Here is a 20,043-nt window from a genome sequence, read left to right as displayed (position 1 = left end):
CACAACAACTTACTTTGTGGCCAGCAGTTCATTGTTCTCCATAATGAGGTTCTCCACTTCCTTGCCCATCCCTACAAAAATAAAAAAACACACAAAAAAAATTCATTAACAGAAAACAGTAGTAGAAAAATATAAAATTTTCAAGCAATAATAAAAAATGCAATTAATTGCATAGCTGTTTAGTTCGATGTTATTATATATGCAATGCAAACTGCTCTCTTGGAAACTCTGACAGGAGCCAAATATATCCACACAATTGTTAGCTTCAGTTATATATGTTAGCACAAACTGGTGTGATGCTTCTGGGGAGGAAACAAATACAAGAAAAAATGCTGCTCACTAGATATGAAACTTAAAACACTGCAAAAGCTTGTGATCTATAAAACTGTACTGTTGTGCATACAGGTGATCCTCACTTTATGCAAAATACCACTGAGCTAATTGACTCATATGTGGGACTAACATTCCAACCAAACTTCACTCAGGCTGGAGCATGTCACACTACTGTTGCTTGGTGCAGGTTAGTGCAGCATGACACAAACACACCTCAGTCATCCTGTCAGCTGGTAGTGACTTGGTGTTCAGTGCGGCATTCAAATGTCATATTATGCCATTTCAACCAGGTCCAGTGAGAGCACTAGGATGGTCAAATCCAGAGCTGAAACACTATACCTTAAGCTGTGTTGTGGACACAACTATGCATGGTTATGCTAAGCAGTAAAGCTTTAACACTCTCTGCAGGTATGGCTAAGAAGGAAAAGAGGGAATGAGAACAGGGGGAATGAACTGGAATATAACCACTTCCATAAGTGGAAAACATCTTTCTTTTATGAAGACTGAAATTCAGTGTCTTCTCTAAATCAAGTTTCACATAAAGTGAGGATCAAATGTCATAATTCCTGTAAGGTGGATTTGAGTCCACTATAATGAATAATATATCTCCAGTACTGGCATTACCCATAAAATACTGAGTTAAGTGTAGTGTTGAATTTTCAGACACAAGTTATATGTATGAAAACTTAATTACTAGATATGTGAAAATGCTGAGAAATTTTCCTTAGGATAACTTCACCATATCACTGTTGAGTGATTTCCTGCAGCTTCCTGGTCAAATGATTTTTTTCTAATGACAATGCTTACTGTGGCATATAAAACTGTATAACTACTGCCTACTGCATTAGCATTTTCTAGAGAGGATGAGTATCTACCTTCAAATTTCAATCTCCTATATCTAATCCTTCTTTAACTAACTACTATCAGCTAAGTAAAGCGAAAAGAATATTATCTTTGATATCTACATCTAGTCTGAAATGCTCCTCATTTATTCAACTACCAGAAAACCACTAACTTACTAGGTGCTACAAAAAGTTTTAGCAGCAGGAGGAGTTTTGTTATTTGGGGTAAATGTTATGTGTTGGAAGTGGGGCTGGAGCTAGGTATCTGGCTAGGGTAAGGAGTGGTTGGTGGAAGTTCAAGGAGCTGTTGTCTCTCCTAACACTGAGAGGGCTCTCCCACCGTGCTAAGGGACCTTTGCATGCAGCATGTGTTAGGAGTGTAATGCTGTATGTTAGTGAGACCTGGGCAGCAAAAGAATAGGATATTTGTAGGCAAAATGTGCAGAAATGACAATGATTAGATGGATATGAACTGTGTCCTTGAATGTGAAAAGGAGGGGGGGGGAGGCTAGGATTGCAACTGAAGGGCTGAGAGAAAGGATGGAACTTGAATGTATTGGCGTTGTGATGAGGAAAGGTAGACTGAAATGTTGAGAGAATGGAGGATAAAAACTGGGTGCAGAAGGAAAAAAGTGTTAATGTTGGGGGTAAGGTTGTGAGAGGCAAACCAAAAAATACCAGGGACATGGCCTGAGAGTGTGATCTCAGGGCTAAGGGCCTGAATAGGGAAACTTCCAGAGACTGAGCAGCGTGGAGAGCTGCTATTAGGTGACTAAGGACGATACAAGCGAGCATGTTGGAGCTTTTATGAACGATGTGACAAATGATCCGAGACAGGAGGGGTGCCAGTGTGGGACATGGCAGTGCATGACATGGCAGTATAAAGTGTGTAGCATGTAGTACAGCAGCTTGAGATGTGGTTGTGTGGGGTAATGAAGTTTGAGGTATGGTACTGTAATGTGTGACCTAGCAGTGTAAGAAGTGTCAATGATGTATCGCAGTGTATGGCATAGGACTCCAGTGTGGCTAAGTGTTTAAGGAATAGCATTGTGCACTGTATATGTGGCATGGTAGTGTGTGGTGCAACAGTGTGATATTTGCATAAGAGGAGTGCACAGAGTATGGCAGGGTAAAGTATAGTAGTGTGTAGTAAGGAAGTGACATTCATTTGAGATGTGGTACTTTCTTCTACTCCACAATGACTTCTCTAAAATTATGAAAAACTTAATGCAGCACACCTCTTTATACTCGTAAATTTCCACACAAATCAATCCCTTCTTTACTATGCAGATGTAAATAACCTTCTGCATCCCTCTATCAGTAAAGAAAATATCTTACTTATGCACTCTTTCATCAGCATCAATATCTGGACCTCCTTTCTCACCCTAGGACAGGGTGGAGAAACTAAGGCAGGCTTTCAACCACTATACAGTACTCATCTCTCCTTTTACATACCTACTTAGGCATGCCCATCCTTCTCTATATGTTTAGTGATCTGTATCCAAAAAAGCTATCCATGAAAGTACACATACCTGTCTCTTCATCCACCTACCAGCATACTTAATTATTTATCCATATCTCATTACCATAAGAATTAGCTATCAGTAACCACTCTATTCCATACCTAACCACACCTATCAATTCCTCTCCCTACCTATTTAATCCCTTCAGTCCAAACGATCTCTACGAAGATAATTAAAAATATCTGGCTGTATAAACAAAAAAATAAATATAAAAATATGACTGAAGGGGTTAACCTTATCTAAATTTAATATCACAAACACAGCAGCACCTTACCGAAGAAGTTGTCTGTGACTGTGTAGAACCATGCCCCACGAGTTGATTGGTTGTTTTGTTGTGGGAGAGACGGCACTCAGGTTAGATGAACACAGATAAACACAAAGATGACAGGCGCTTAAGCTCGCATGCAATGGTTAATTCAGCCTCACACAAATACCCTCACAATATTTTCCTACATTATTTTTGGTCTTCCTATTTCCTTTCACTGTCCTAAATCATTAACATAATCATCCTAACCAAACTCTTTCTAAGACCTCATATGCTTCCTCAGCTAAATGCACATAATAATACAGTAACACCCCTTGATTCTGTTCACAATGTGGCAGATGGATCAAAGTATAAGCAATATGAAAAGGCTGAACTATTACAAAAATATATGATACATAACAGTTCTTTGACCACAGTCTGTTGGTGTTGCTTTTTAAAATTAACCAAACCACTCTCTATTAATAAACATCATTACAATTAGATAAATAATTAAATGCATACCAACTTATAATACCTGGGAGGTGGTAGAAGTTTCTATGCAGTAGGAGATGGGAGGTATGGAAACCTGAGGTGTGACTGTGTGGTGTGGGAATGTGAGTATAACAAAGTGAGATGTTGTGCATGTGGTATGGCAGTCTGAGGTGTGGGTGTGAGAGATGCAGCACAGTAAATGCTGCAGTGTGAGATGTGTCTACAGTTTGGTATTGCGAAGTGTAGCAGTATGAGGTGTGGCTCCCTACGATGTACCAGTGTGTGGTGTGGCACTGTGAGGTGTTCAGTGTGTGATGAGGCACTAAAGTAAGGTAGTGTTGTATCACACTGAGATGTGGCAGTGAAATACAGCACTGTGAGGTATGGCAATGTAAAGTATGGCATCATGAGCTGTGGCAGTGTAAGTGGTGTAATGTGATATGTTGCAGTATGAAGTGCTGCAGTGTGTGATGTGGCAGTCATGAGGTGGTCATTTTGTTTGGCAGTATATGGCAGTGTGTGTGTTGTGCAGCACAGAAAGGAACTGTAGGAGTGTGAATTGTGGTAGTGTGAGGAGTGTATTGTGTCGTGGCGTCTTCTACTGCACAGTGACTTTTCTGATACATTAGCTGTATACTCTAAGGATGATACAAAGGAGCACTGACGTAAGTGTGAGGCCAAAATAAAGAGGTCTTGCTACAACTTGGGTTGCTATAACATTCTTAAATTCCCTACTCAAACTGTGATAGCTTATATTAATACCTAGCTTTATAAAATGAAATATGCTAACAAATAACTTTTCAACATCAAATATATTATGGATGAGATACTATGGTACTGCCTAGGAAACTAAATACTAATGACATAAACTATTTCACCAACATCATTATATAATAATTCTTTCCCAATAAATCCTAACCAAACTTTGTGTAACCTAACTGAAGCACACACTAACTTCATTTAACAAACTTAATTTCAGTTAATGTCAGTCAACACAACACAGTCTGACATTAAATAATTTATATACCCTATCTCCATATCTGTTTAACCCTGATTGCTAAGACTGTTTTCAACTGATCAAAACGGTCTAGAAATGAGACCATAGCAGCTGAAGGGGTACGTAAAAAAGCCTAAGCACTCTAAAATCCTGTTCCTTAATCAGGTACATCCTAAACCAATGAGACCACCTCTTCTACACCAACATGCAGCAAACAGAAAAGTCATGCCACCACCCACAACAAATTCTACACCCTCACTATGTACAATTGTCACCCCAACAAGATAAGAAAAGGATAAAAGTAAAGTTCGATTTTACCCCTTAGTTTGGCTACCTTACTTCAGAACATTAAGGGGTAACGACCATTCTATATCCCTGGCAGCATTACACAATCAATAAACCTGAAATTGTCTTCAAAACTCAAACAAATACATGCAACACCTGACCTATGCTCTGACTGGCACTTTAAAGAACTCTATCACCCATTGCCTCAGAAAAGGAACACTGGTGAATTCCCTTATGAACATTTAGGATGAACAATTACCTGACACACAGTAGGCTTCAGGTGAACACAGCTGACCCATGAAACACTGATTGTCAAAATTAAGGCTGTTTTCATATATCATACACTTTCTTACATTCATGCCCAAAGTACAGTGCTATGTAATGACCCACCAATTATAAAATATGTAATGCACCTCCATATTATACTCAGTTATACTCAACAATGATCCAAACCTACCATGCCAGCGAAGTATGCATCAATTTATTCATACATTTTTTTTATCTTTTTTTTTTTTTTTTTTTTTTTTATTTTTATTTTTTTAACTAATGAATGTATAAAAGTATCACTGAATGCAGTAAATTTTTAAACATGGAGCATCCAGAATGTTGTGATACACATGCCAAAATGTGTGTATCAAAAGGTGTATGTGTGTGTGCGTGTTTTTTTTGCATGTTAGTTTATTGTCACAGCAACTAACTTTTCAGTTCTGGTGTACTATACTAAGTTTTAAGAGGATGCTTCATCTTTCAACTGGAAGAGGTGTCTTTTAGTTAGTTACAATTATCATGCAGAAAGAAAAATCCTAAAATAGATCCATGGTCTATAAAAAGTGTTGAAATAAGTGTAATTTTTAACCATTTACCTATGATGGATTTCCACAGCTACATAATTTGTTTGATGGCAGGTAACCAGAATTAAAACCTAAAGCATGTCAACTGTGAGGAAATATGAAAGCTGTGAACAACCTGCTTTTTTAAGTGCCTCATATGTTGTCTAACTTCCCACACCAATACCTGGAATGACCAATAATACATCCAGCAATAAAGCAAGTGTTAATATATTCTGACTGATGCTTCAAAATGTTACCCACTGAAGGAATCCTAAGTCCTTTCAATCCACTGATGTAATTTTTAGTTTATTCTTGCTACATTAAGTTTACAGGATTTTATTTAAGAGAGAATTTTTGAACTAGAAGAATTACTTATAATCTTCTTAAACCCCATTCACTACTGGAGGTCTCTCAGACTGAACAAAACTGTTTTGTAACAGCAAGAATAATACACAAAATGTAGTTGGGCTTAGGGGGTTTTCCTTTGGTCTGCTGGGGATGTTTAAAATAAAATAATCAAGCAACAACAAGAGTCAGTTTTGCTGTTCACAAGGGAATTCACCACTCCAGCATTACTCCAGGTTTTTCATCTCATTACCACATACACTAAACCATTCACTCCACTATGTACATTATATACACAAAAACACTGCTGACCTGAAAATCTAAAATCTATTAGGAGCTATATTAACTTTCAACTCATTTCATCAATTCATTTATACCTCCTTAAAACTAAAGCAATTAACTAGTAACTCCCAACTCTTTCAGTCATATGTTTTTCAATTTCTAATCCTGTAACTTTTCAATTACTTCATTTTCATTTGCTTATAAATGAAACATCAAGTTCCAAAATTCACATCTTCAAGGATACAATAAAATCATATCAAACTATATCTATGTTTCTGTATCTAACACTCAATGCACTAATACTACAAGCTTATTATTCTAAGAGATCTGTTCAACAAAATGGCATTTAAATATCAAACAATATCAATGCAACAGTCTGGAGATAGCAAGAACAAAGAATATGCCTAGTCAAAATGTGGCAGATTCATTTAAATGCATGAGCTACAAGACCACATCCACACTGTGTTACCATTAGTTTCAATGCAGTTATAATTACGGTACAGTATCCTCACTACTTTATGAACCCAAGGATGTCTTTTTGATTATATTTCTGCAGAGTCCTGACAATTTTATTCAGCTGGGATAGACTGCTCGAACTGGAAGACTTAAACACATCTTCCTAACCCCTTCAATGCAAGGGGCCTTTCTTTAGCTGAATAAAATCATTTAGTGGCAACAAGAATAATTAAAAAGTTCATCACCTGGATTCAAAGGATGAGGCACAATAAATTGTATATATAGTGCTTAAGTTTCTTAATAATCTAGCCCTTAACTGATTGACTTGTTATCAAAATAAAATATAACATTAACATATCATTCTCTGCAAGATGCAGGGGCAAAAGGTATAGAGACGACAGCTGAGAAAATTAAATAAATAAGTAAATGAAAAATTAAATGCTGTATGAAATCTGATTTCAGAATACCAACTTCTTTAACAGAATCCAAATAACACCAATACTAAAATCTACATAAACTAAAAGAATTCTAATCCAGAACTAAAAGCGTGAATATCTGGCCATACCGGAATATGCAGGCGATTTCCCCCCCTCATCACTCCCGTTGTCTGTCATGTGCACCAGTTCCATGTGAGCGCAGTGGTCGAGTGTGTGCGTGGGAGTGGAGGGAGGAAAGGGGGGGAGGCAGACAGGCAGGCAGGCAGGGAGCGAGAAGTGAAGTAGAGACAAAGATAGTGATGACATCTAGCAATATTAAGAAGCCATGCACAAATAAATATAATTCAAATAAACAAGATACAGTAAAACAGTAATAGGAAATAATTAATGGTACAGTACTGTAATAGGAAAAAATTAAGTGGTCTTCACTATCAACAGAAAGACTGAATCAGACACAAAATTAACTGAAAGCTATTGTTCCAGTAAACGATAAAAAACAGAAAAATAACAAACCTGAGTGAAGTGCAATACCACTGTCTCAGAGACATATTCTCATGGGATTGGGAGTATCCCTTACACATTTTTCTTAAGAACTTATTTCTGCATATGGCATGTTAACATGCTCTTTTTGTGTTATTTTTGCAAATGATGTCAACATTACTACAGTAAAACAGTTTCAGCACTACTGACAAGGTAATGTCATTTTTATATTTGCCATCTGATAATTTTAGTCAGGACACATTTCATACAGGGGGAATCAGACATTATCGTTATTGATTCCATCAATATGAGATGTTTTTCCTAAGCTAAATAAACTGTCTAGAGACAGCAAGATGTGATTAAAATAATACATCATCAAACTGTATGGGTTATGGTGTAATATACATAAGTTACTAAAGAAGAGATGTTAGTCTCATAAGCCCAAAAGACCAGAGGCATAATGCCTAAGGAAGCCAGTAAGTCATGCATTATCAGGGTTTTTATATACCAGAAGGGAGGGACATGTGGGCAGGGAAACAAAGCCATCAAGTGTCGCCAAGGAGGAAAGAATGAAAATAAACTAAGGCAATATTCTTGTGGTCAGAGGAGACTTTTTAACTTCTCTTTCTTAGTGATTTACTTCATATATCATTTATACTGTATTGGCATGGATTACTGTAGTTTGTGAACACTAAATTCAAGAGATCATCTATGTGGATTCCTGTCATCTCTTCCTTAGAAATTTAGTTTGATTATTACACCACAGTACTGTATTTCTATCATTTCAATATCTATAGTTTGCAAATGTAATACACAAGAATACAATATTATCTTTTCAGTATCCGCACACGCTGCATAAAAAATACACAAGACCATTTAAATATTTCGTTCAAAGAAATAAGCTGGTCAGAAAGAGGGGATAAGCAGCCTACTGGGCCCGTGAAAACACAGATTTTGGGGAACAAAGCAGACGAGAAGGGTTATGAAAAATCAGTGACAAATACTCAAATGTACCTAGCTCCTCATAAGTAACCCATTCCCATAAAACTGAGGGAGATGTCCATGTGTGCTGCTTCTCTTTAACTGATACCTAAAAATTCTGTTATCTACACATAAATATCCATATCTATCAATCTGAAATTTGTGAGGCCTGAATCTGATAATTAAAAAACACATAACTTCCACAAGAAGTAAACATGCACAATTAAATAATAATAATAATAATGCAGCTGCCTACTGTAGTACTGTAATAACTGCAATATACATAAATTCAACATAACCTAAAAATTACGTTCGGATACTAAACAAAATAAGAGAGAGAGAGAGAGAGAGAGAGAGAGAGAGAATCTAAATAATAGTACATGTAGATTATAAAGCAGCATATAAATGGGAGAGTGACAGAAATACAATATCTAAATAATAGTACTAGAACTCTGGAAAAAAAAAAAAAAAAAAAAAAGAGCACTTGAAGATAAAAAAGTAAACTCCTTTTATACCAATAACTATGTTGCTTATTCACACAACAACACAATTCTACTAGGTACATTTCTCACTTGCTGTTGGATGCAAGTGCAGGCAAGACTAACTTTCCCTAGCATCTGTATGGCATTCTAACATACCTAAATATAATACTGTCATCTTTTCTTGGTTCAAAAATAGTAGTATCTTCAATGATTATATACATGCTTTTCTATCTTGAACATCCAACAAGCCAAACAGTTATTTTTCTAGGTAGCATGCAAACACCGGAAATTCTGGTGCATCTTTCTACCCTTAATTAGGACAGACCTCCAAAACACAAAATACTTTACTTCTTACGTTTGGCAGTTCAACTGACAATTAGCAGGCAAACGTGCATAGTTGTGGCAGGCACGATGGGGTCTGAGATTACTTCAAATATTGAGCTCATCTGGCTCATCTCACCAGTTCAATCTCTGTACATTGCTGTGATTACTTTATTCTTGGTTCACCTCAGCAAAATATATAGAGTATCTATAGCTTTTGTTTTACTGAGGGCATTCATTCATTTACACTGCTGAATGCAGTAAAACACTTTGAGTCTTAGTTCAGCTTGGACGTAAATCTTAGTTTTACACATCATTAAATGGACCTTCTCTAAGGTATCTTCAGAAGTTAGTCTCCATTTTGAAAGTGTACTTAACAGAAACAACCCCATTTCATGATGCAATGAAAATATAATCCACAAAATAGTGCAAGAATCGTGTGAGAAATGATGCGAGATGGTTCTCTAAAAATCTCAGACCAGGGTGCATCACTGTCCAGTTTGTGACAAGGATGCAACAGGACGGACTAAAAGACAAGAGCAACGGATACAAACCAGATGAAGCGTACTCCCCAGGATGCACCCAGCCACCTGCCGTGCAATTGTCGTGAATTGCGTGCGTTAGGGGACCACGAGGAATCACGTTAGGGAGGGGTGGGGTTAGCTCCTATAGCATGTTTGTTCTAACCTGACAAAGATCCCTAATCCCTTTCAGTTCAGTTGAAAATCAAGCAGAGGGAGACTGGGGGGTCCACTTGAAGAGTAAGTGATTCACTGCTATCTCATAACAAGGATTCAAGTTATGGGAGTGGCCCAGTTCTGTCAGGTGAAAACAAACAGACTATACCATAAACTATTTTTTACTTTATTACTGCTATCTTAATCCCTTCAACCCAATGATGTATTTCTCATTTTATTCTTGTCATCTCCAGATAATTTTATTAAGTTTCAGAGAGCTTTCCAAGCCAAATGGGCTACATACTGCCATCATAAACCCCTACACTACATGAAGCCTCCCTAAAGATAAACAAAATAACCTGGAGGTAGCAAGAACAAATCAATAAAGCTTGAACCTGATTGATGGGGCTGACAATTTCATTCAGCTTAGGAATGACTTCACTATAAAAATGGTACTGAGAGGTATCCCTCAAGCTCAATAAAATTGTCTGCAAGTAACATAACAAAATTTATGATGTTCTCATACTGAAGGGATTAATACAGTACCTAACACTTAAAAATAACTAGACTGTCATTAAAATTTTGTAATGATAAATTTAATTTCAGTCTACTGTACAGGCTAGTTTAAAGATGAATCATGTTAATTAAACACCCAAACCCTGGTTCCCATTATTATAAATAAAATTAGTGGTGGGGGGGAGTGCTCACCATCCACTCACTCAATGTAGTGATGCTCTTGGGTGACTGCCCTTTCCCCTATTCCTTCCTTTTTTCCTTCCATCCCCTTCTGTCTTTCTTTCCTTCATTTTTTCTCTTCCTTCTGCCTACAGGTGACTCTACACTCCCTTTTCTATCTTTTTTTCCTTCATTCTTTCCTCTTCCTCCTGCCTATGAGTGACTTTACATTGAGTGACAAGCCAAATGGTTTCTTGTACACCAGGAAACCATTTACTACCATGGGTGGTAACCATGTAACAAAATTAAGATGCCTGGTGGTTTAGGGGATAATTAAGGTGCTCCAATCAGACTGAGCCAGTGCAGATTTCCATATCCATGGGGTGGTTGGGGTTTATTGCTCACGTACTGCCACTCAGGGATGGGTGAGGCTGGTCACACTCCTCTTAAATGTCAGGACCAACTTACGTAGCCCCAGGCTCCTACGCTTCTTATGGGGCAACACAGGATAGAATGATGATGATGATGATGATGATTCTAAGGACATCACTAAATCTATGCCTACTGTACCTGCACCATTAATGAAATGCCCTCCTTCAACTCATCAATCAGGCCTCATACCGTAACATTTAAAAATAATTGGACTGCCATTAAAATTTGGTAATCCTATATTTAATTCCAGTCTACAGGCTAACTGAAAGATATACCACATTAATCATACACCCATGCTTTTGTTCCCACTATTATTAATAAAACTGTGTCTATTGTATCTGGAACATTAACGAAATGCCTTCCTGCAACTCATTAATCTGGCCCTCATTCCTTAACCAAAACACAATACAGGATATCAACATATACACACCAGGAGTCTTACAGTAAAACCTCCCTATAATGGACTAACTGGAGGGAAGCCTGATCCAACAAAGCCAAAAGTTTGGTATATCCGATATCTCCTTTGAGGTGAAATTTCAAACATGTTTGAACATACTGTAAATGACAGCATATTTTTGTACTAAAAATGAAAACTATACCCCATTTTACACCAACCTGGTTCACAATTTTGCCCATTTGCAATTTATTTCACATCCTCGTCACTGCACTTCTTCATGAAAATCATGCATCGCACCCCACCGTGTCTCATTTAACAGACACTGCTCACTATAGCTGATGGAAGTCCAGTGGCTTTGCAATGTCCGTTACATCTGATACCTGGTTTATCAAGGGACGTTTAATCGAGGTTTTATTGTATATGTGATCTTCCTGAGCATCAGCTTATGGGACAGGTAATATGTGAGAAATCCATCATTTTCTTTACGTGTTCTGAACCCACTGGCTTGTATTATTATGGGTTTGTGAGACTTCCTAGCACCTATCATTAACGTTATACAGCAAACCCTAGAAATACTGAACCCTTTTAATGAATTTCGGTTTTAACAACCACCTGGAGCTGGCTGAACGTCATGTGCATGTGGGGGAGCTCACCATCCACTCACTCGATGTAGTGCTGTTCTTGGGTGTCTGCCCTTTCCTCTCCCCCATCCTTCTTTCCTTTCATCCTCTTCTTTGTTTCCTTCATTGTTTCTTCGTCCTTCTGCCTATGGGTGACTTTACACTCCCTCTTCTGTCTCTCTTTCCTTCATTCTTTCGTCTTCCTTCTTCCTGTGGGTAACTCTACACTGGGCGACAAGCCAAATGATTTCCTATACAGCAGGAAACCACTTACTATGCTGGGCAGTAACTATATAACCAAATTTTGGCACCTAGCGGTTTAGTGGGTAATTACGGCGCTCCAATCGGATTGAGCTGGTGAACGTTTACGTACAAGGGATGGTTGGGGTTTATGCTCACGTAATGCCACTCAGGGATGCGTGAGGCTGGTCACTCTCATCTTAAATGTCAGGACCAACTTGCCTAGCCCCAGGATCCTACGCTCCTCATGGGGCAAAATAGGATTGGATGATGAATGATGAATGAACGAGATAAATTTTGCTTGGAAAATCTCTTAATCATGGCAGACGTTTCAGAAAGCCTCGGAGGGCCCAATATCTGCCCAGGGCCCCGACCAAATGGGCAGATTCACATGGCCATGTGGACTGTGAGAGGTGGAATGAGGAGAGCAAGAGAGTGGAAGTGGTGAATGTGTTCAAGAGTGCAAGATATGCTGTGATGGCACTGTGTGAAACAAAGACGAATGGGTGTGAAGTGGAGGAGTGAGAGGGTGTGAAATGTGTAAGATCAGACATGAACGGGCAAGGAGGATGTAAGGAAGGAGTTGCTTTGTTGATGAATGAGGTGTAGCAGTGAAATGAGAGATTACAAATCTGTCAGCTCAAGATGTATATATACCAAGTTCAAGTTTGAGAAGTTGAAAGTGGTGATTGTATGTACAGTGTGATGACAGGAATGAGACAAAAAAAACAGTTTTTGGGATAAGCTGGATGAAGCACTGGGAGAAATGCCAAGGAGCTATAAAGTGATGGTACTGGGCGATATGAATGGAAAAGTAGGCACTGGTCCTGAGGATGACATAATGAGTTGTAATGGAGTACAGTACCAGGAGAAAAAATGGGAAGCAACTCAAGGGTATGTGTCAGGAAAGGAGGTTGTGCATTTGTAACTCGTATTTCAAACACAAAAATGTACATAAATATACATGATATAGACAGAACTGGGATCGGGTTGAAAGAAGCCTGACTGATTACATGTTCGAAGAGAGGACGATGGTGGGAATGGTTACTGATATGAGGGCCGTGAGAGGACGACGTGGAGGTCTGTCAGTCATATGACTGTGGTAAGCAAGATCAAGCTGAGAGGAGTGAGGTGGACCAGGAGAGAGAGCAGCAGTCAGGGAGAAAGACTGAAAGTCGAGAAGCTGTGGATCAAAGAAATTGAAGAAATGGCAGATGAATACAGGACCAAAGTAGGGGAGGAGCAGGAATAAGTGAATTGGAATGAAATGGATCTGGCCAGCCTGTGGAATACATATAGGGATTGCTCAGTTAGGAATGCTAAAGCTGTGTGTGGTGTGGCAGAAGTAACAACAAAGAAGAAAGGCACGGCATGGTGAGATGAAGGGGCTAAGAGAGCAGTGGAGGAAAAGTGGAAGAAGTGGCTAGAATGGTTACAGAACAGGGAGTCAACTGAAACAAGAACTGAATATACTGAGATCAAGAAGCATGTAAAGAGACTACTCAGGAGGAAAAAGGAGGTAATGATGATCTTGGGGAAAAAATGAATGCAATTCACTCTGAAAATAGGATGTTATTCTGTAAAAAGGAGCAGAAATGAAGAAGTGACCGCAGAAAGAAATGTGAAAGTGTGAAGGATGTAAGTGGTACGATATTAATACATGGGGATGAAGTATGGACCAGATGGAAAGAATAGTTCGAAAGCATGATTTTTTTTTTTTTTTTTTTTTTTTTAATGCTAGGAAGAAGAAACCAAAGGCCATGAGCCTGCAGAACAGTTCCTTCCAAGAGTAAAACAAAATACAAGAGAGAGCCAAATTCAAGATCCGATCATTTTGAGATGCCTGGACACACTGCGTTTGAAAGACTGGAGACCATAGCTAGCAGGAAATAATGAAGAGAGAGAAAGTTCCAGAGCTGACCTGTTGCATCAATGAAGGACTGGGAGTAACGGTTAACTCTTGCAATACAGAGTTGGACAGAAAAGGGATGAGAGTTTGCTGCTAGACGGGTGCTACGCACCCATCGTAGAGGTGGAGGAATGCACGCAGACAGTTCAGAGAAGCAGTGACCATTGAAGCAGCAATACAAAAGAGATAAAGATGCAACAGTGCGGCGAAGAGACAGAGGTTGAAGGGAGTCAGTAAGAGGAGGAGAGTCAATGAGACAAAAAGCCTTTAACTCCACCCTATTGAGAAGAACTGTATGTGGGGAGCCTCCCCACACATGAGAGTTGTACCCCACACAGGGGCAGATAAAACCCATGTATAGAGTCAACAATTGTGCAGGGGTAAAGAAGGAACAGAGTCGACTTAGCACACCTAATCTCTTGGAAGCAGGTTTTACAAGAGATGTGATATGATCTTTCCAAGATAAATCCGGTGTAAATGAAACCCCAAGCATGTTCAAGGATGATGCAGGATTAAGCTGAATATTATTAAACATTAGTAGGTACACCTGTGGAAGATTCTGTCAGGTTGATAGGTGTAAGAACGAAGTCTCTGATGCATTAAAAACAACAAGATTATTTTTTACCCCAGGCAGAGATACGAGCCAAGTCAGACATTAGGTGTGCCATAGCCTCATCTCTTGTTTGGTGAAGTAACTGCTGGAGATGGACGTTGCGGGAACCGAATGGAAAGGTGAAGGGTGAAGTCATTAGCATATGAGTGGATAGGGTAAGATGTACAGCTCTGAAGGTCACTGATGAATAAAAGGAAGAGAGTTGGAGATAGGACAGAGCCCTGAGGAACACCACTGTTGATACATCTAGGAGAAGAATGATGGCCGTCTACAACAGCGGCTATAGAACGACCAGAAAGGAGGCTACAGATGAAGGCACAGATAGAAGGATAAAAACTGTAAGAGGGCAGTTTGGAAATTAAAGATTTATACCAAACTCGATCGAAAGCCTTTGAGATGTCAAGTGCAATGGCAAAGCTTTCGCCAAAGCCCCGAAAGGAGGATGACCAGGAGTCTGAAAGGTTGGTGAGAAGATCGCCAATGGAGCGTCCCTGACGGAACCCATACTGACGATCAGAAAGAAGGTTGTGATAGGAAAGATGCTTTAAAATTCTTCTGTTAAGAATTGACGTGAAAACTTTTGAGATGCAGGATGTTAAAGCGATTGGACGATAGTCTGAGGATTGAGAATGATCACCCATCTTTGGGACTGGCTGAATGAGAGCACTCTTCCAGCAAAATGGAAAGGTACAAGTTGAAGGACAAAGGCGAAAGACTTTGCCTACGCAGAGTGTAAGCACAGAAGCATAGTTCTTGAGAACAACAGGAGGGATTCCATCAGGCCCATATGCCGTGTCAGTACTGAGGCCAGTGATGGCAGAAAATACATCAGCTAAAGAAATTTTAATGTCAGCCATGAGGAAGTCAGAGGGGGGAAGTGATGGAGGAACAGCACCAGCATCGTCTAAGGTAGAATTGGAGGAGAGAGTCTGAGCAAAGAGATCTGCTTTATCAGGAGAAGATATAGCTACAGAACCATCAGAGTAGAAGAGAGGAGGGACGGATGATGAGGTAAAGTTGTTAGAAAGGTTTTTGGCAAGATGCCAGAAGGAGCAGGAAGAATTCGAGTTGGAGAGTTGAGAGCATTTAGTACGGATGAAATTATTTTTAGCAAAGCGAAGAACAGACTTAGTACAATTCCGGGCAGAAACGGAAAAAAAATGTGATTCAGGAGTGGGTTGGCTGCGGTACCTTTTATTGGCCCTCTCCTTGTTGCGGACACTATGAGAACAAGCTTGATTAAACCAAGGCTTTCTTGCATTAGTCAAAGGATATGAGAAAGGAATGTATGCTTCCATGCCTGAGAGAATAACCTCCGTAATGCGCATGGCACACTAAGATGGCTCCTGGCCATGGAAGCAATAATCATTCCAGGGAAAATCAAAGAAGTACTGCCTGAGGGCTTCCCACTCCACAGCTCCAAAGTGCCACAGATGACGTTTCTTTGGAGGGTCCACAGGCCATACCGGAGCAATAGGACAGGTTAAGGTAATAAGGTTGTGATCGGAGGAGCCCAACGGAGAGAAAAGATTAACATTGTAAGCAAAAGGATTAGTTGTAAGAAAGAGATCAAGTATGTTGGAGCTCTCTCCAAGGCGGTCAGGGATATGGGTAGGGTGCTGTACATGCTGCTCTAGGTTATTAAGGATAGAAAAGATGTAGGCTTGTTCACCAGGAGGATCAGTGAATGGAGAGCCAAAGGTGGTGGTGAACACTGAAATCTCCTAGAATGGAGATTTCAGAGAAAGGAGAAAGGGATAGAATGTGTTCCATCATAGAAGATAGTCAAAGAATTTTTCATAGTCAGCAGAATTAGGGGATAAGTAAATGGTGCAGATATATTTAGTCAGAGAATAACAGGAGAGCCGAAGCCAGAGTGTAAAGAATTCAGAAGAATAGAGTTCAGGAACATGAGAGCAAGATAAGTTGTTGCGTATACATACACAACAGCCACCTTTGGCTTTGAAATGAGTATAGGGAAAGTAGGAGGATACAGAAAAAGGTTTGCTGTCAGTTGCCTCAGACAGCTGAGCCTCAGTTAGGAAAAGAAGGTGAGGTTTAGAGGAGGAGAGGTGGCGCTCAACAGAGCAAAAGTTAGAGGAAAGGCCGCAAATGTTGCAGAAATAAAGAAATGAGTCAGACAGTGGTTCCAGGCAGCTCGAGTCGTCATCGGGAGAGGGGCGGAAGGTGGGGGCATTTATGGTCCCCCCACCTGGGGACTCCGAGGCTATATGTTGCCAAGCCATATTTGTTTTTGAATTTTGGAAAAGGAAGTGTAATGTGTACTGTGCAAGTAGTTTGGTATTAATAATTAGAGACTTGTATTAGAGGGCATGCTGGCCTACTCTCTGTGTTACTGAGATACTGAAAAAGGTGCAAGTAGTTTGGTATTAATAATTAGAGACTTGTATTGGAGGGCATGCTGGCCTACTCTCTGTGTTACTGAGATACTTAAAAAGGTCAGCAAAGGGGGATGGTTAGGAACTAGCCCCGAGGGCTGACGAAACGGCAGCTCCAGCTCTACTTGTCATCAGCTTTCCATCCACCTTGGAAGTACTGCCCTGCTCGACTGGTGCTACAGTCTACTCCTCTCATGGGAACAGAGAAAGCACTGCAGCTGTAAACATGATTGGTTATGAGAATGTGCAGTGATGGAATGCAGTGCCAGGAAATGTGACACTTGCACAGGTGAAAAAAGGCTGTGAAGTGGCTGAAAAATGGGAAAGCAGCTATGGTTCATGAGGTGTCCGCAGAGATGATTAAATGTAGTGGAGAGAGCGGAAAGAAGTGTTTGTTGGAGATGTGTAAGAAGGCATGGATGAATGAAACTGTGCCAGCAGAGTGGGAAAAGGCTGTCACTGTTTCCCTGTACAAAAATAAAGGTGAGTGGAGAGAGTGCAAGAATTATTGTGGCATAATTTTATTGAGTGATATAGGGAAGGTATATGGAAGAACTGTTACTGAGAAAGTAGGTGAGATATCAGAAGTCCATGTGAGTGATGAAGGTGGCTTTAGGAGTGGCAGAGGATGTGTGGATCAAATATTTGCAGTGAGACAGATAGTGGACAAGGCTTGTGAGAAGAACCGTAAGGTGTTTATGGCATTTATGGATCAGGAAAAAGCATATGACAAAGCAGACAGAAAAGGACTGTGGCAGGTTTTGTGCACGTACAGTGTAGATGGTACGCTGCTAGATGCTGTCAAGACTTTTTATGATGGTACTGAAGCATGTGTAAGGGAAAATGGGCATGTAAGTGAATGGTTCACGATCAATATGGACGTGCGACAAGGTTGTGTGATGTCCCCATGGTTGTTCAGTACATATATATGGATGGGGTGATGAGAAAAGTAAATACACGAGTAATGGAGCGGGGGATGGCGTTGGTAATGTTTGGTGATGGATGGAATTTCTCAAATTTATTGTATGCCGATGATGGAGTGCTACTTGCAAATACCGGGAAAAAACTCGATAGACTACTGCAGAGTTTTGCTGATGTCTGTGAGTGTTGTGCCTTGTGAGTAAATGTAAAAAATGGTAAAGTGATGGTAATCGAGAGAGAGGGTGACTCCCAGTGCAATGTTACAGTGAAAGGAGAAAACTGGAACTGGTGAGAGGGTTCAAATACCTGGGTACAGTGATAGAAAAGACTGGAAAATGTGCAAAAGAAGTGGAAAGTGGAGTGACACATGGAAGGAAAGTAGCTGGTGCTATGAAGGCCTTGATAAGAAACAGAGGCTTGAGTGCTGAAGCTGTGTGAGGCTTACATGAAGGAGTGTTTGTGCCAACTTTAACATATGGATGGGAGACTATGGTGTGGCATGAAAATGAAAAGTCAAGGGTGAAAGCAGTGGAGATGGGACTACTGTGGAATGTATGTGGAGAACAGAGAGTGGATAGGATACGAAATACAGTAAGCTCGCCCCGAACACATTCTTACAGAATGAGCTCACAATTATACGTGGTTAGTGCTGGGATACGTATAAGACAACGTAAGATTAAAGAACCATTGTGAAAACTATAAATTTACCAGGAGAGGCCTTTGAAAGGCCAAATCCTCGAACATCAGCGCAGCGCGCACAGTTTGTTTTGATCATGTGATCCACTGTAGGCTACTGCGTTTCCACAGTACTGTATTTGTAAGTTAAATATTTACATTACTGTTCTGGTGAGTTTATGTGCAATCTAAAGTACTATTAAATAACATTAAAGCAAGAAATAAAGTCTCATTACCAGTTCACCTGATAGGCGTCGGAATATTGCCATTTTTATTTGTTCATTAAAGATATGTTACACTGCTTTTCCACAATACTGTATTTGTAAATTAAATATTTACTGTTCTCGTATGTAAGTTAAAGCACTTAAAAAAAAGTTAAAGCATTAAATAAAGCCTTGTAACCAGTTAACCTGATTTATATGATTCCCCATGATCAGCGGGTTCCAAGACAATGATCCGTCAAGTCAATTCGCCATCAGCCAATTCTCCGTCAAAACATGGACGATTCCCCGTCAGGAGAATTAAAACCCTGAACAATTCCCCGTCATTCTATAAATATACCTATTTCGCCTTTGAATTATATTCTAGCGTCACCCATAGCTGTCTTCATTAATGATGGCGAATAGTCTTTTTATTGCTGTGATGGCGAATTGACTTGACAACGAATTGTCCCGAAACCTATCTGCATCGGAATGTTGCCTTGTGTTTACTTATTTGTGTGTTGAAGTTTTGCTGTGCAGTACTGTATTTGTAAGTTATAACTTTAAAAAAACCTTCTAACCACTTAAAGTGCTTCATATTGATTACCATTGGCAGATAACAGCAAAACACCACATTTAGGGGGTCTAGGGAGCAAAATAAGGAGTAGTTAAGACTTACGCAGTTTCGCGCCGAGCGCGCCACGGTTGGAATGAAACTTTCACGTTAGGGGCAAGCTTGCTGTAGTGTGATTCGTGAAAGGTGCGGAGTGAGGAAGTCTGTGGACATCATGGTATGGTCATGTGGAGAGAATGGATAACAATGGAGTGGTGAAAAAGGTATATCTGAGTGAATTTGAATAGAGAGAAGAAGTGAGGTAGGCCAAGGAGAAGATGGAGGGATATGGTTCAGAAGTGTGTAAGAAAGAGAGGTATGGAAGTCCGTGAGGCTAGGGGA

General features: G+C 39.7%; 1 protein-coding gene across 1 annotated transcript in view; it reads right to left on the bottom strand.

The window, feature by feature from the left end:
* Window positions 1-20,043, bottom strand: part of syd (JNK-interacting protein syd) — a 466,678-nt gene that overhangs the window by 300,812 nt on the left and 145,823 nt on the right. The window contains exons 9-11 of the mRNA XM_080274254.1: window positions 9,885-9,920; window positions 2,973-2,990; window positions 14-71 (exon numbers count right to left, since the gene is read on the bottom strand). Coding sequence (XP_080130380.1) covers window positions 14-71; window positions 2,973-2,990; window positions 9,885-9,920 — 112 coding nt within the window. The remainder of the gene's footprint in view (window positions 1-13; window positions 72-2,972; window positions 2,991-9,884; window positions 9,921-20,043) is intronic.

Source organism: Coenobita brevimanus, chromosome 57, assembly GCF_032717465.1.
Source record: "Coenobita brevimanus isolate Jiangsu-jjx chromosome 57, ASM3271746v2, whole genome shotgun sequence".
NCBI lineage: Eukaryota > Metazoa > Arthropoda > Malacostraca > Decapoda > Coenobitidae > Coenobita > Coenobita brevimanus.
The sequence above is the reverse complement of the archived record's forward strand: the minus strand, read 5'-3'. Positions and strand labels throughout refer to the sequence as shown.